The following is a 16,662-nucleotide window of genomic DNA, read 5'->3' on the forward strand; positions in this document are numbered from 1 at the left end:
AATGCAACGGCAAAGGTAAGTTGTTGTTTATTTTACAGTCAGATAGTTTCCATGTAACACACCATGTTGTTTTACTAAACGTTAAAAGATGGACAGACAATCTCATTATCTGATTACCTTGGTTGTAATACTTTGTTAAAACAGTTGACTGATGTCTTGAAGATATATATATATATATATATTAGTGCTGTCAATCGATTAAAAAAATTAATCGGATTAATCACACATTTTCTGTGATTAATCACGATTAATCACACATAACAATAATATTTTAAAATATACTTTTACATTTGAATAATTTCACATTTAATCTTCAAATTGATGTAGAAACAACATATTTCTTTAACAGCGTCATTTTATGAATGAAAGAAAACATTTTGATATGAGTACTGTAACTGATGTCTCTATTAAATTGATTATTTTAACATTAATTATAGCCATTCTACAATATAATTGAGAGCTATCATGAAATATACAGAAATTGAAGGAAGTTCTCAAACACTTTACAGTCTTTAATGCTAAATTATAAATTAAATGCAGAAGAATTCTCATTAAAGCTACAAAATCACATTGATTTCTAATTTTATTTTGTTCTTTGATTAACATTAGTGACAGGAGTTACAGCAGCACATTTAAGAACGTGACCTTCAGCCCATGACTGTTTACACCAGATTGGACCTCACGTTGCGTTTTGCCGCGTCCCACAGTTTAGAAGCTGTCTATCTTCATTGAACGCGTCAAAGTAACTGTTTAAAATCACGTTTAAGTGGTTTAAAAGCCTGTACACCAATAAGAGCGTGATTACATAATATAACGCTAGACAAAAAATGTCAAAACAAACGGATGCTGCGTTAATTGCTTTAAATATTTTTCACGCGTTAATTTGAAAAAATTAATTGCATGCGTTAACGCGTTTACGTTGACAGCCCTAATATATATATAGTATATATATATATATATATATATATTATATATATATGTATATACACATATATGTATTCTATTTTTTTATTTCAATTAATGCATTAACTAATTTTAACAAATACAAAGTGTTTCCGTGTTTTTTCATAGCGAAATATCACATCGCTTATTTAACCAATTTTATTTATCTTTTTAAGTTCAAAGTATCTAAAGATTGTCGATTAGAAATGAATTTAGGTCAACAATTTAGATGTTTTACCTAAGTGTCATGATTCTGCCCTCTCTTGTCACGCTTTTTGAGCCTTGTGGCAGAATCATGACAGACCCAAGTGTTTAATGTGGAGAGAGGCATTTTTGGCCCTTATGGCTTGCCATACACTCTCTCCGGTCTGTCTCTGTTCCCACCCTCTGGTCTCCTCATTATTGCTCGTTTATTGTTTCATGCCCCACAGCTGTCCTCCTCTTGATTTGATCCCTTTATAATGTCCTTGTGTTTTTTGTCCTGTGCTGGTTCATTTTGATTTGTGTGGTGTATTTCCTGTGTCTTGTTCAGTGTATTCTAGTTTAGTTATTAGTAATTTAATTCAAGTGTTGTCTTAAGGTCAGTTTATGGTTCTGCGTAGGACCTACGCCGTAACCTACGGCGTAGCTTATGCAGAGCCGCGTACCCTGTGCGTACCCTACGCCGTAGCCTGACGCGCACCTCTCCAAAAATGTAACAACGCGTCAACTCAACGCGGACCCTACGCGGACCGCAAGCGCTGTGATTGGTCGGTTTGGCAGCATCTACTTCTACGCATTTCCGGCATCTTCTTCTCTGGTGTCTTCTTCCGGCAAGTTCAGAGTCCACAAAAGAACAACATGGTGAGCATCGACATCGACCAAGTTACTGAGCATCTGATTGAAGAGGTTCGGAAATACACGCATCTGTATGACTCCTCTTCGGCGGACTATAAAGACTGTCAGATGGCGGCGAATTCTTGGAGAGAGATTTCCTCTAACGTCGGTTTGGCTTCCATTGTCGTTTGCAAACACTAGCATACACACACACAAAACATCGGCGAAGAAGAGCAAACCCATGAAAACACAAAGAGCCAACTAGCGTTTCGGCGGTGTAATTGCAGTATGACGCATACTCTCAACGCAGAACCATAAATGTTCACGACGGCGTCGTCTACGTACGTAGGCTACGCCGTATGTTACGGCGTAGGTCCTACGCAGAACCATAAACTGACCTTTAGCCTTGTCTAGTGTAGTTAGTCCGTGTTCCTGTTTATACTTCATGTTTTATACCCTTGTTCCTTGATTATTTTACCCCCTCGTGGGTTTTTGTTTTGTTTTACATTAAAAGTCTTGTGTTAGCCCCTTACCCGCTGTCTGCGCCTGGGTCCTCTATCCTTGTGTCTCACTACCCACATCTGTGACACCTAAGCGTGACTGTTGGTTAACATCTTAAGAAGCCACTGTCAAAGCCAAGGTCAAAGTGAAATTCATCATCTCTCTCACACTATTTGTCCTCCCTCAGTTTTTAAAGAGATTTTCCCCTCTATACTTCTATTTTTTTAAGTCATTTCAGAATTGTTAAACGCTGCCCATAGGGTGAGAGCATATGCCAGCGAGAGGAGAAGAAAGAGAGAATAAGAGCCACATTTGAGTTACTGCAGTATTCAGAGGGGGTGAAGACCTCTGTGAGCTATAAAACCTGGACTTCTGAAGACCCTGTTTTTGCTGTTTTCTCTCATTTTTTACAAGTCCAGAGTGAGGGGACAGCTGATTCTGGTGTAAATGGCTGTCCAAGGAGACTTGAGACTTGGTGCCTATAAAATGCTATCCAGGTAGACCTCAGGCCTTGGTCAGACCACAGACTGGCTTTACATGTGATCTTATGAGCGTAGACCTCCAGTAAAAAGCCAGTCATCCAGGCCTGAGGAATTTAGGGTCCAGGAAACAAGAGTGTGAGGGGTGAGAGGGTGTCTAGAGGTGAAGGTTGAATGAAGTGACAGTGGAGGGGGAACATGGGGTTGTTTCACACAGTGGTGTTAAAATTGGGCAAGCAGTGTTATGTTATATGTCTGTATGGCAGGTGTCCAGGATGTTTATGAGTAACTGCACTACCATTTGGGTGCGTGACAACTAAGACCAAGATACACAAATCTGCACACATGTTGAGTACTAAATGTTATCAATCCATCTATCTGACATGTCGTTTATCTTTTCTACGCAAATGTCTAATGATATTTTTTTTCTAACAGTCCCAGTTCAGCTCATGATTTTAAAGATGACTGTTATATAATCAAATCTTAACAATTTTGCTTCTTTAAACTTCTAAACAAACCAATTGTTCCCACAAGTTAAAAAAATATTCGAAGTTGTTGAAAAACAGAAATTAAAGTAGTAGTAGTAGTTAAATCTGAGTAGTTTTTTTTCACTACAACACCAAGTTATGAGTGGTTGTTTATGCATGAATGTTTTGCTATATTCTAGATGGTTAAGTAAAACCCACACATGAATAAAAATCAATACAGATTGTTCCTTTGCACATGCCGTAGCTCAGTCACCCTGATAAATACTGCCAATGAAGTGATATGGAGGTCCAAGGAATTTTTATATTTTAATTCATTTCACATTACCAACTCATGTCAGAGTCTGACCACCTAAACTGTTTTACAGACTCTATAGTATACTGAAGCATCACGATAGATAATAACAATAACTGTAAACAGTAAGTCATTGGCTTTTGATTTTGCAGTGTATTATGGGTCATTGTTGTTACATTACCTTATGGGAGAAGTGTAGCACCATTACATACTGTAGGTGCTTTAGTAATGAGGTACTAGTTATTAATTTTTAAGTTTGTTCTGATATATCTCAGAACAAATCAAAGAATTAGAATTATAGTTTGGGTTTCATTTGAGATATTTCACGAGATGTGTTGTTAATGAAGTTTAATGTAATAAAACGTGTTAAAATATATTTAAAAAAGAAATGGGTTGTTGCTTGACTGATAAAAACAGTTTTAGAGTTTCAAATCAATCAAATTAAAACATATTTTTCTTTCTTTCTTTCTTTCTTTCTTTCTTTCTTTCTTTCTTTCTTTCTTTCTTTCTTTCTTTCTTTCTTTCTTTCTGTTTTTGCAGCGGTGGAGACCCAGAGCACAAGCTCAGAGGAGATGGTGCCCAGCTCTCCCTCTCCACCACCACCTCCTCGTATCTATAAACCCTGCTTTGTGTGTCAGGATAAATCTTCTGGGTATCATTATGGAGTCAGCTCCTGTGAGGGGTGCAAGGTATGCAACCACAAACATGAACAAAATCTGAAAGCTTGTCTTGTCATGTTAACTATGTTTTAATCTCACTGTGAAAAAAGACTTGTGATCAATACAGAAGACCCCGAGGACAAATTACGTATGATTATAGTAATTATATTGTAATTATATTACTGTATACAACACATGGCAACAATTTGAAAATTATTGAGTGCATTTTTGTTAAAGTTTTTACCAACCAAATAGTGCCCTCTATTGATTTGGTTCAGGAAGTCCAACCTGTCACAAAAGATTTTACAGAAGTAGGCCTATGTTGTATTCATTCATGCCTTATTTAATTATATTTTGCAATGCATGCACTTGGGTGTACCCAACAAATTACTAAATATATTTTTGGCGTGGTTTTGTTTTCAATGATAATAATGACAATAAAATTATAATAATTACATAAGATTATCTTGTTTTTTATTTCATCAGCTTTTTCAATTTAATTACTTCTGAATCTGAATCAAAGTATTTCCGTGACATGACTTCATTGACTGATTTTCTCTCTTTTTCATTAGGGTTTCTTCCGACGCAGTATCCAGAAAAACATGGTGTACACATGCCACAGAGACAAAAACTGCCAGATCAACAAGGTGACTCGAAACCGTTGCCAGTACTGCCGGCTGCAGAAGTGCTTTGAGGTTGGCATGTCTAAAGAAGGTGAGAAACTAGCTGTGCTAAAACATGTTTTTCTTTAGACAACCAATAATATCTTGTTTCATTGTTTAGATGTTTACACAAGTCTGTGACATGCCTAATCCTAAGAGACATGTTAGTAATATATATGTTCAATAAAGAGATATGTTAGTAATATATATGTTCAAAGCACATGTTTGAAAATTCCTAGCTAAAATTCCTAGTGACATGCGTCAATAGACTGTCTCAGCCAGCTCAGTTACATCTGGCGCACGTAGCATCCATAGGGAATAATGACGTGCTTCACTTGGTCGCTTCAAGATGCACCTATAGGATACGGTCAACGACGTCAGTCAAATTATCCAAACACTACACCATACATGGACTTTGTTCAACTATTGTAAACTTTTGTACTAACTCGAGACATGATCACAGAGGCACTCAAAAATGCTGTTTTCTAGCAAACATATCAGTATCGTTTTGGACAAATTGCCTCAGAGCTATGAGAGCGGAAAAAGCATAGTTGGCTCAAATTTTAGCGGAACTACGTCATCACCCTCCATGCAAATTGTCTATTTAAGCGGGAATCTATAACTTTTAGCGTCAATATTGCCATTTGTGTTTGAAATTTGCACATTACTTTGCATATATATTACATTTATATATTGAAATCAACAGATGAAATCCTAAAACGTTATTCTTAGCTATCATTGTGAAGAAGGCTGTGTTTTGAACACTGTTTTTAAGTACTTGCCAAATAACTGATTTTATAAAAACAATTATACCGTAACTTTAAATTATTTCAAAATTACCATCATTAAACACTGTAAAAAATGATTTGAGGTTTTAGCTACTTAGGCTCATTTTCCTAAGTCAGTTCCAATAAAATGTTGAGTGAACTGTTGTTATAAGATATCAAGTTGACATGTGCCCAACTCGTCATTGTTATTCAGAATACTTCAGGCAGCGTATTAATTTCTTATAGTTGTTTGAGTGATCCCTTTTGTGTCAGTAAATAACAGTTTATTTCTTTGAATGAACTCAATATTCCAATTTAATGAAATAATCCGAAAAAAGGTAATTTACCCATAAGCCCTTGCATGCGACTGAATATTTTGATTATTTATGATTTGTTTAAAGAATAAAAACTGACTGGGAATGTAGATAGTTGTTAATAAAATGCCATAGAGGTTTAGGCTTGCTTTATAGTATTGATGTTGCTTACATATAGTTCTCTGTAACATCACCATTCAGGTGATTTGTGTTTGCTTTGTTAAACCTGGATCCTGGTCAATTTGGAGGTTAACACACTGCATTTCAACATGCATTTATGTGGAGAATCACGAGTCAGTTGTGATTCCCTTTCAATACATTGTGGTGTAATATTCCAAAGTACGCTATGAGCACCACGTTCATAAATTAGGTAAGTATGTACCATTTTTACCTAATCAACTGAGTACAGTTAGGTTATTCTGATTTGGGTTTCTTATTTTACCAAAACAAAACACTTTATGTTTTACAGTGAACTTAACTACAATGTCTGATTTATGCAGCTGCGTGTTCTTGTAACAACTACATGTACATTGAGTAAACTTAACAATCATGTGTCCCAAATTTAACTGATTCAAATCAACAATATGACCTAACTTAGTCTAGCTGTGTCAACAAATCATTCTTACAGTGTATATATGATTTTTAAAATATCAGCGTAATTCAAAACTAATCTTTGTATAAAACTCTCCATCCATTGCATAGGAAAATCCATTTTTTTAACAGTGACATTATGTACCCAAACTTGAAAAATATCACGCGGTGTTGTTTGTTTTTCCAGCAGTGCGGAATGACAGAAATAAGAAAAAGATTGTCATAAAAGAGGAGGTGCTTCAACCAGAAAGCTATGAGCTGAGCGGAGAACTTGAGGAGCTGGTCAACAAAGTCAGCAAAGCACACCGTGAAACTTTCCCCTCGCTCGGTCAGCTCGGAAAATACACAACTGTGAGTCCAAAGTGCTTGTATTTACACACGCCTCCTCCTGTATGTCAGCTAAAAAACCATGAGAAAACTGCTATTGAACATCCACAAAATTGCATACCTTTCATTTGCTAGCAAAGTACAAATTAGACTTCTAGCCAGAGTCATGTTTTTTAAGCATTTCCTTATTTTCATTTTATGATGATTGTTATTATTTTATGATAATGTTTGAAGACATTATTGACGTTCCATTGTTTCAGAACTCCAGTGCGGATCATAGGGTTCAGCTAGATCTTGGATTATGGGATAAATTTAGTGAACTCTCCACCAAGTGCATTATAAAGATTGTGGAATTTGCAAAGCGTCTGCCTGGTTTTACCTCCCTTACCATTGCCGACCAAATTACATTGCTGAAGTCTGCCTGCCTTGATATATTGGTAAATGCATGCAAAACTTCACCAACAAAATCTTGAACTAAACTAAGTCTCAATGTCTCATCATATAAGAAATATATGTTACCTTAACCATCACTGCAGATGCTGCGGATTTGCACCCGCTACACTCCCGAGCAGGACACCATGACCTTCTCGGATGGCCTGACCCTCAACCGGACACAGATGCATAATGCTGGTTTTGGCCCGCTCACTGACCTGGTGTTTGCTTTCGCTGGTCAGCTTCTACCTCTGGAGATGGACGATACAGAGACTGGACTCCTTAGCGCCATCTGCCTCATCTGTGCAGGTAATTGAGGGATTTTCAATCTTTTCTCTTTCAGTAGTCGATGCTACATCTTCCCAGCAAACAAAAACACGTTCTTAGAATGTTTTCTTAACATTTCCATTAAAAGAAAGTGTTTTCAAATGTGTTACTAAAAATATGGTAATAACAGTTTTTATACTTTAATAGTGCTTAGCAATGAGATAAAATGTTGATTAAATGCTCTTTGAAAGTTACTGAAAGAATGTTTTTGATAACTTTAGCTGGGTTGCTTCTCTACTTTCTAACATTTTGACTGAGTTTGGTTGTTGTTTTTGATTTTCATTTACACGTCTCTGATGTCTACTGTGTGATTGGCTGGATGAGTAGACCGCATGGATCTGGAGGAACCTCATAGAGTTGACCAGCTGCAGGAGCCTCTGCTAGAGGCACTGAAGATCTACGCTCGCCGTCGACGGCCCAACAAACCTCACATGTTTCCACGGATGCTGATGAAGGTCACTGACCTACGCGGTATCAGCACTAAAGGTACGAGGGGCACGAACACACACTTACTAAACATGGATGCCATAAGCTTTCAAATCTTACTTTTAAAATATATTAAAATACCACATAGAGGTGCTACATAGTGTGCACAGGGTACGGCGCATACAACTACTGTTTTGAAAAATAGTAGGTACTACAATTTGCCATTCGAAACATACCCATTTTTGGTGTCTTTTTAAGGGGCTGAGCGAGCCATCACACTCAAGATGGAGATCCCAGGCCCTATGCCTCCTCTGATACGAGAGATGCTGGAGAACCCAGAGGCCTTTGAGGAGAGCTCTGATTCTGGAGACAACGCCGCTGCCGCTCCCCTGCCACCCCCTGCTATTCAAGCCATCAAACGGGAGAGGGACGAGGATCCTGTTCTGGAGGATGAAGAGGATGAGGAGGATGAGTGTGCGGAGGAGGGACGGGAGAGAGCAGGAGACAGTGAGGATGAGGAATTGGGTCTGCTGCAGGTCGACATGGGTGGACCCAGAAAGAGTTTGACGGGAAGAGCTCAGTGACTCACGATGGGAGAAAAGCATATGTGGGATAAACACATCCCCGGATGACATTGTAATTGTTGTCAGACTTCTGATCGGCTAATACAAATTGATTTTTCTTTTGACATTCAAATAAACAATACATTAATTGATCCCACAATAACTTAAAATTTGCACATATTGTACTTTCCCTCTACTTTACAAAAGCAATAGAAATGACCAAAAAAGGGACAAAAATATGAGAACATATACTAGCACTGTTAGTGCACACAGTGCTCCTCTAAGATGCACTAAAATCTCTGACCTTGTAGTGGAGATGGAGGTTGGAGATTGAAAGAAATAATGGAAAAGAATGAACAATAAAAAAAAGATAGTAAGGCATTGTGCCATATTCTGACCATCTCTGGAAGCTCCTTTTTATATGCCTTTCTTTGAACTTCTAATATCTGGAGATACCAAGTACTTGAGAATGCATCCCCAAGGCCTTGTTCTGGGAAACATTTGATGACATGGATTATAAATACTCATTTGGAAATGAATTATATATTACAAAACGTCAACAACAAAGTCAATGGTTGAAACTTTTCTGAACTGACATTACATTGCTCTTGAAATTGAACTCTCGTCAGTTGAATTTCTGTTGTACAAAAGCAATTATAAATAATTAATTTTGTTTATGCATATTGTTGTCCTATATGATGTGCCTTTTTACCAAACGCTCCTAAATGTTTGCCTAAATTAATGGAAACCCTTTTGTCCATTCAAATGTAAGCCTTTTATCACATTTATGGTACATTAGAGCATTAGAAGTAATAATGTAAACTCATTAGATTATGTAGCCTATACATTAAACTATACCAGGTTAAAGCTCTCAGGGCAGATCAAGGACCAAAAATATCTCAGCATACACTTTTTCCACATACAGTAAACTGTACATTATTTATAAATTGTTATAGATTGTTGAAAAGCATAAACAAGATGAAATGCTGAAATTGAATATTTGCTATGGGAAAGACGATTAGGTACTCATAGTGATAATACATATGAGACGAACATCTCACCATATGCATAAGCGTTTACGTACCTCTTTATGTGATACAGTGTTACCAGAACAAACAAAATCATCATAAGCTCATGTTTGCTCCACTAATATTTCAATTGGAATATAGAGGCAGCGCAGGACGAATTGTAGGGATTAAGCCATACTGTGTAACGCTTTTTTGTATGCTGACTTGTACTTTTTGATTGATTTCCCTAAAACTATTTTCAGCAATACAGTATATCAAAAAGATGTGTCGGTTATTTTTTTAAAACGTTGGATATCTGAAAATACAAACATTCATGTCAAAATGAAATGCTCTTTTATTTATTGCATATTTATAAAAGAAGAATAAAAGAAAATACATCCAGTGTAACACTCAAACGACAAAACAAAATATTTTTCATTGGTCTATAGTTTGCATAATTGGTTTATAGCAATAGTAAGCAATAGTATTTAGCATGCCAGATTATAGCATCACTGTAATAAATGTATGACCTCTCCAACTCAAAAATAGAGTGACTAGCTGCATTCAAAATTCAATGTTTTGTACATTTTTGAGTTTTACCGGTGATTGTGTGCTGGATGAATCTGTAGTTCCCTTTCTGTCGGTCTCTCGACGTTGTGTCGAACCGACAGAATGGGGTTTGTCTTGAGAACCTATCATCTTCTGAGTATTTAGAAAAGGCCAATGAAAATTGTGCTCATTCATTCACCTTTTGTTCTTCAGAGCCTACGCATCTGGTGAGCTTCTCTACGATCTGGATGATCTTTCTTTCTGCTGGAATCTACGACGTGGACAGCGGACGGTCCCTTCCTGCAGTGACTCTACCCTGGGCGTCTCGGCAGTTCCGGAGGTGTTCGAGCAAATTTCCTTTTCTAAAAGAGCAAATTTCTCCAGCGTGGCTTGTCCCGCTGTTCTCATGGGTGCAACACACTCATCGAGGAGGGGGACGGACACAATGCCTGCTTCCAGTACGCTGGGGCAGACGTTGTGGATACGTCCTGCCCGCACTGCGGGTGGTGACGATTCAGACGTTGCGTCACAGGTGGCTGTGTTCCCACGGGACTCAGCCACCACCTCGTTTGCTCCCCGTTCCGTGGCGGCAGGACTACGGCCCTGCCGTCCGCTATGGCAAGCAGCGAGGGTGATATGAGGATTACTGTGAGCGATAATCAGCCAGCCACGGACCGTTCACACCTCATTTCGCTTGTCTGACCGTTCCCCAAAAAAGACGGTCCGCCGTCTTATTCCTCAATCACGTATTCGGACACGATGCGTGATGATGAGAGGTCTCTTGCAGCATCGGGGGGTGACGTACTGCCATCTGACTCCGACGATTCTTCGGGCTCCCTCCCTCGGGGGGTCGAGCCCAGGAAAAAGCGGATGTCGAGATGTCGGCCATGCTTTCCCGGGCCGCCGTGAGTGTTGGGTTGCAGTGCCCGCACTGCCTCTCCCGGCGTTCGCGGCTGGCTAAATGGCGCCTCGGGTTTGAGCGCGGCTCCAAGCCGCGCCCGCCCCCAGTGCCGTGTTTACCGGAAGTGCATGAGGAACTTTGCAAGACCTGGAACGCCCCTTCCGGCACGTTTCACATCAAACAAAGTTCTGTCACCCTCTCTTCCCTCGAGGTTGAGACAGCTGGAGGATGCGTCTGTGTCCCCAGGTGGAGTTTGCCGCTGCGGTGCACTCGTGCCCGTAGGTGGCGGCAACCTGGGGGGGCTCGACCTAGACTCCAGTCCAAAGCATGTGGTGTCTCGGCATCTCTGGTGTCTCAACCACCCTCCGCGGGGGCGATGAAGCAGATCAACCTCTAGTCCCCTGTCACAGTTCTGGGAGCCCCCAGACTGTCAGGCGGGCTGAGGAAGACGATCCGTCTCGGCTACGCGATTCAGTCGCTACACGTCTGCCCAAGTTCCGGGAAGTCCTTTTACCTCAGGCAGAGGCAGGGATGCCCCCGTACTTCGGGCGGAGGTCGATCGAGCCCGTCCCACCGGCCGAGGTGTTCAGCGGGTTTTACAGCCCGTACTTCATTGTCCCTAAGAAAGGCGGAGGGTTGCGCCCTATCTTGGGTCTGTGTGTTCTGAACAGGCACCTACACTTGCTGCCTTTCAGGATGGTCACGCAGAAGCGCATCCTGGCGTCCGTCAGGCGTCAGGACTGGTTCATGGCAATCGACCTGAAGGACGCGTACTTTCATGTCTCGATCCTCCCTCGACATCGGCCGTTCCGACGGTTCGCGTTCGAGGGACGGGCATATCAGTACAGGGTCCTCCCTTTCGGTCTGTCCCTGTCTCCACGAGTCTTTACGAAGGTCGTGGAAGCCGCCCTCCTTCCCCTTAGGGAAGGAGGTGTGCGGGTACTAAACTATCTCGAAGACTGGCTCAGTTTGGCGCACTCTAGAGATCTGTTGTGTACACACAGGGACCTGGTGCTCCGGCACCTAGATCGGTGGGGCTACAGGTCAACTGAGAAGAGCAAGCTCTCCCCGGTGCAGAGCCCCCTCTTTCTCGGTATGGAACTCTCGGTATGGCGCGAGACCCGTGACGAGGAAGCCCGTGCCCACGCGGCCTCCCAGAGGCAGTGCGACTAACTACAGAGCGCGCCCGATCAGACAGTCAGCAGTCCCCCTGAAACAATTTCAGAGGCTCCTGGGATACATGGCATCCTCGGCGGGGGTGGTCCCCCTCGAGTCGATGCACATATGACCGCTCCAACACTGGCTACAGAGTCAAGTTCCTTGGAGAGCGTGGCACACCGGCAGCAGGCGTATCGTCATCACGCTTTTCTGCCAACACACCCTAACCCCCTGGTCTCCATGACCTTCTTGCGGACAGGGGTCCCCTTTGGGATGCCTCCCTGCAGGGTTGGGGTGCCGTGTGCAACGGGCAAGCAGTGTCGGGGCGGTGGACGGGCCCCCGCCTGCGTTGGCATTTCAACTGCCTAGAGTTGTTGGTTGTGCTACTTGCATTGAGGAGGCTACTACCTCTCGTGCAGGGCAAGCACGTGCTGGTCCGGTCGGACAGCACAGCTGCTGTGGCGTATATCATTGGCATTCGCTCACGGCAGCTAACATGACTCGCCTGGCGCCTCCTCCTCTGGAGTCAGCAGGTGATCAGTTCCCTGCGAGCCACACACATCCCAGGCGTCCTGAACCAGACAGCCGATGCGCTCTCTCGTCAGTTGACGCCTCGCGGAGAGTGGCGACTCCATCCCCGCACAGCCGGCTCATTTGGGAGAAGTTCGGCCAGACACAGGTGGTCCTGTTGCCTCCCCGGACTCCACCCATTGTCCGCTTTGGTACTCCCTGTCCGAGGCATCCCTTGGCACGGATGCCCTTGCGCACAGCTGGCCGCGGAACAAGCGGAAGTACGCTTCCCCCCAGTGAGCCTCATTGCACAGGCCCTGTGCAAGGCCAGGGAAGAGGAGCATCAAGTGGTACTAGATACGCCCCTTTTGGCCTAACCAGGACTTGGTTCTCGGAGCTAAGGCTCTGACAACAACTCCCCCCTGGCCGCTCCCCCTGGCGAACTGCTTCCCCAGGGGAAGGGGCACGTTACGGCATCCCAGGCAGAACCTGGTCTCCATGTCTGGATGGGACGGGACAGTGGCTTCGGCCACTGGGCGGCGATACGCCCATAGGTGGCACCTCTTCTCGTCCTGGTGCTCTTCTCGGCGAGAAGACCCGCGGAGTTGCTCGGTCGGGTACGAGCTGTCCCTTCCTCAAGAGAGACTGGGGTGTAACCTCTCCCCCTCCACACTGGGAATGTATGTAGCCGCTACGGCCGCTCATAATGACCCAAGTGCTGGGTAGCCTCTGGGACAGCATGACCTGGTCATTAGGTTCCTAGGGGGTGCGAGAGGGTGACGTCCTTATCCGCGCTCCGTACCCTCTTGCGACCTAGGTGGCAGGCCTCAAGAGGCCCCGCCCCCTTCGAGCCTCTCCTGGTTGCCGCTCTTTCTCAGTCTTGATAAAGACGGCTTTCCGCAGGGCGCTCACCTCCAAGAGGGTAGGGGATCTGCAAGCACCCTCCGTGTCCACAGATTGCCTAGAACTCGGGGCCGGGATTCTCACGTTATCTTGAGACCCCGCCCCGGCTACGTGCCCAAAGTTCCCACCACTCTCCCGAGAGACCAGGTGGTGAACCTGCAGGCGCTCCCCACCGGGGAGGAAGACCCAACCTATCCGTGTTGTGTCCAGTACGCGCACGGCGCCTCTACATGGACCGCACGCAGAGCCCAGAAGCTCTGAGCAGCTCTTGTCTGTTTCGGAGGTCAGCAGAGGGGAGGGCTGTCTCCAGACAGAGGCTGGCGCACTGGATCGTGGATGCCCTCATTAGGGCATACCGATCTCAATTCGCCCCTGCCCGTTGGGAGTGAGGCACACCCCTCATGGGCACTGGCTCAGGACGCCTCTCTGAAAGACATCTGCAGAGCTGCGGGTTGGGCTATGCCCAACAACTCCGTGAAGTTCTAATACCTATGCGCGGAACCGGTGTCAGCCCGCATCCTGGCAAGGTGTAGGACCGGCAGCCGGTAGGGCGTACACCTGCGAAAGCCCTTCCCCCTTCCTTAGGGGGATCAGCGGCTATTACGCCTCCCCTCTTTCCCCCACTGGGTAAAGAACAGCCATTTTATCCATCACTAGCACCTTCCTCGGGGCAGGCTGGGCAGAGCAGCCCTGCCCCCTTAGGCCGGGGAACAGTTGAGTTATCTCCCACATAGCTCTAACCGGACCTAGTGCTCCAGACGTGGTAACCCCCCCCTCCGTGGGCTGTTCAGTCTGATGTATCCTCATGAATGGATCCCACCTTGGCAACCCATGATCTCCCCAGGTGTACTCCCACTTTGCGCTTAACTCCTGCAGTCCGCACATTCTTCCCATGAGTTCTCCCCTGATGGTGAGATTATGTGGTGTCTCCACTAAGGTAGTGGCCTCTGCAGCGTTTTTCCCCCGGGGGGAATAATGCTTACCCAGTGGCCCGTACGGTGCCGGGCGGCTTCTCGCCATTTAGAGAATCAGGCCTCCGCCCATGACGGCCGGCGTTAGGGGGCTTCCCAACTTTTTGTGGAAAGCTCTGGGTCCCCCTTCCTCTCCACTGGAAGGTCATAATTTCGCGCTAGCGTGTTCGTCTGACTCGCCCAGGCCAGTCAACGTCGCTCCGCAGAGATTGTGACGCGGCTCAGTGCTGTGGCGTTTTCCATAGGAACCCCATTCTGTCGGTTCGACACAACGTCGAGAGACCGACAGAAAGGGAACGTCTTGGTTACGGATGTAACCTCGGTTCCCTGATGGAGGGAACGAGACGTTGTGTCCCTCATGCCACAACACTGGCCGCCCACCCCAGCGGTCGGGGGAGGATGCTTAGGCTCCTCAGACCAAAGGTGAATGAATGAGCACGCCGGCTTCCCTCTTATACCCGGACATCCGGGGAGGAGCCCGGCATGCAAATTTCATTCGCCAATTTTCATTGGCCTTTTCTAAATACTCAGAAGATGATAGGTTCTCAAGACAAACCCCATTCTGTCGGTTCGACACAACGTCTCGTTCCCTCCATCAGGGAACCGAGGTTACATCCGTAACCAAGACGTTATCATAAAGCATGTGTCTGCACTGATCCAGATATGTGACAGGGTAGACATGACATTCAGGAGCATTGTTATTATAGTGCAATGTGGTTATAATTCAAGTGCCATGGAGTTCACTTTCTAGACTCTATACTTCCATGTCAAAAGCTTGATTATATTTGCAGAATTAATGGACAGAACCTAACGTTTAGTCTGCAAGTCCAAACCAAGTTTACCAAAGCAAACCATGTAGTTTATGTGACAACAAATATAATGTGTGCATGTTCCAAAAACATTTACAAAATGATGTGAAAACCAAGGGAACACATATTGCTGGAATTTACATATAAAATCCTCTCTAGAATTGCATTACCCCTTTAATGTCAGTAGAAACCTGTAGATGTAGCAATCCATAGCAAAGTGTCATTGTTTTTCCATGCTTTGTAAATTGTGTTGTGTTTTTTTATGAAGAAAGTTATTATGGTGGCTATAAAATATGTGTATATAACCAGCTGTGAGTTGTTTTGGAATTTAAACATGGCAATTATTTTCATTTTTATTTCCATTTAAAGGATTATTGTTAAGGACAACACATACGATTTGTTTTATAATTCAAATGAATTTTTTATAAGTTTATTTTTCTTCTTTTTTTAATATGTTGTGGGGAGGGGGGTTCCTTGTATATGGATTTAATCGTTGACACCATTTCCACTCTTGTCTCATTTTCCCCTTCTCATCTAGCGTTTCTGTTAGCTATGTGCCTTTGGTTGATCACTTTGCACAATTCTCATGGAAACTGTTACAAGCATTTGACATGTCCAACTGAAGACTATTAAAATATTTATAGTATGTCCATGTTACAACCTTATTTTGTTGATGCTTTCTTGTGTTTTTGTTTTGTGTTTTGATTTTATAAAGAAATTGCTAATCAAACTCTGTATTGTCATACTTTAAATGTTTTTGCAACTAAAAGGTAAATTTGCCTGAAATTGCTAATCAAACTCTGTATTGTCATACTTTAAACGTTTTTGCAACTAAAAGGTAAATTTGCCTGCATTTCTAAATCACAGAAATACATTTGAAATCTTCTAGTATGTCTTTGGGACATCCAACAATAGTTCACCCAGATTAAAAAACTGTATTCACCTTCATGGCTTGCCAGATTCATGAGACTTTCCCCAAACATACTTCTACATTAATTTACATTAACTTCTACATTTGGCAGACAAAAAGCGACTTACATTTTATTATACTATACATTTCATCTGAGTATGTGCAATCCTCTGGGATCAAACCCATGACCTTGGCGTTGCTAGCGCCATCCTCTAACCACTGAGCTACAGGAAAGCATGACATCACAAAATTTAAACATGGTGTTAATTTTTGTGATTAGTTGTCATGTATTTTGTTTAGATTATACACTATGGCTGTCCGAAATCGTCCCCTATATCCTTATTCACTATGCCATACA

General features: G+C 43.1%; 1 protein-coding gene across 7 annotated transcripts in view; it reads left to right on the forward strand.

The window, feature by feature from the left end:
• Nucleotides 1-8,609, forward strand: part of LOC130571596 (retinoic acid receptor gamma-A-like) — a 71,993-nt gene extending 63,384 nt beyond the window's left edge. For 6 of the 7 annotated variants that reach the window (XM_057362702.1, XM_057362706.1, XM_057362704.1 and 3 more), the window contains 7 exons: nt 4,059-4,207; nt 4,750-4,891; nt 6,699-6,862; nt 7,099-7,275; nt 7,375-7,579; nt 7,925-8,083; nt 8,282-8,609. In XM_057362702.1, the coding sequence (XP_057218685.1) occupies nt 4,059-4,207; nt 4,750-4,891; nt 6,699-6,862; nt 7,099-7,275; nt 7,375-7,579; nt 7,925-8,083; nt 8,282-8,607 (1,322 nt within the window). In that variant the 3' untranslated portion in view covers nt 8,608-8,609. The remainder of the gene's footprint in view (nt 1-4,058; nt 4,208-4,749; nt 4,892-6,698; nt 6,863-7,098; nt 7,276-7,374; nt 7,580-7,924; nt 8,084-8,281) is intronic. The other variant, XM_057362707.1, reaches the window with a different exon arrangement.
• Nucleotides 8,610-16,662: the final 8,053 nt, after the last annotated feature.

The sequence above is a fragment of the Triplophysa rosa genome, linkage group LG20, assembly GCF_024868665.1.
Source record: "Triplophysa rosa linkage group LG20, Trosa_1v2, whole genome shotgun sequence".
NCBI classification, from domain to species: domain Eukaryota; kingdom Metazoa; phylum Chordata; class Actinopteri; order Cypriniformes; family Nemacheilidae; genus Triplophysa; species Triplophysa rosa.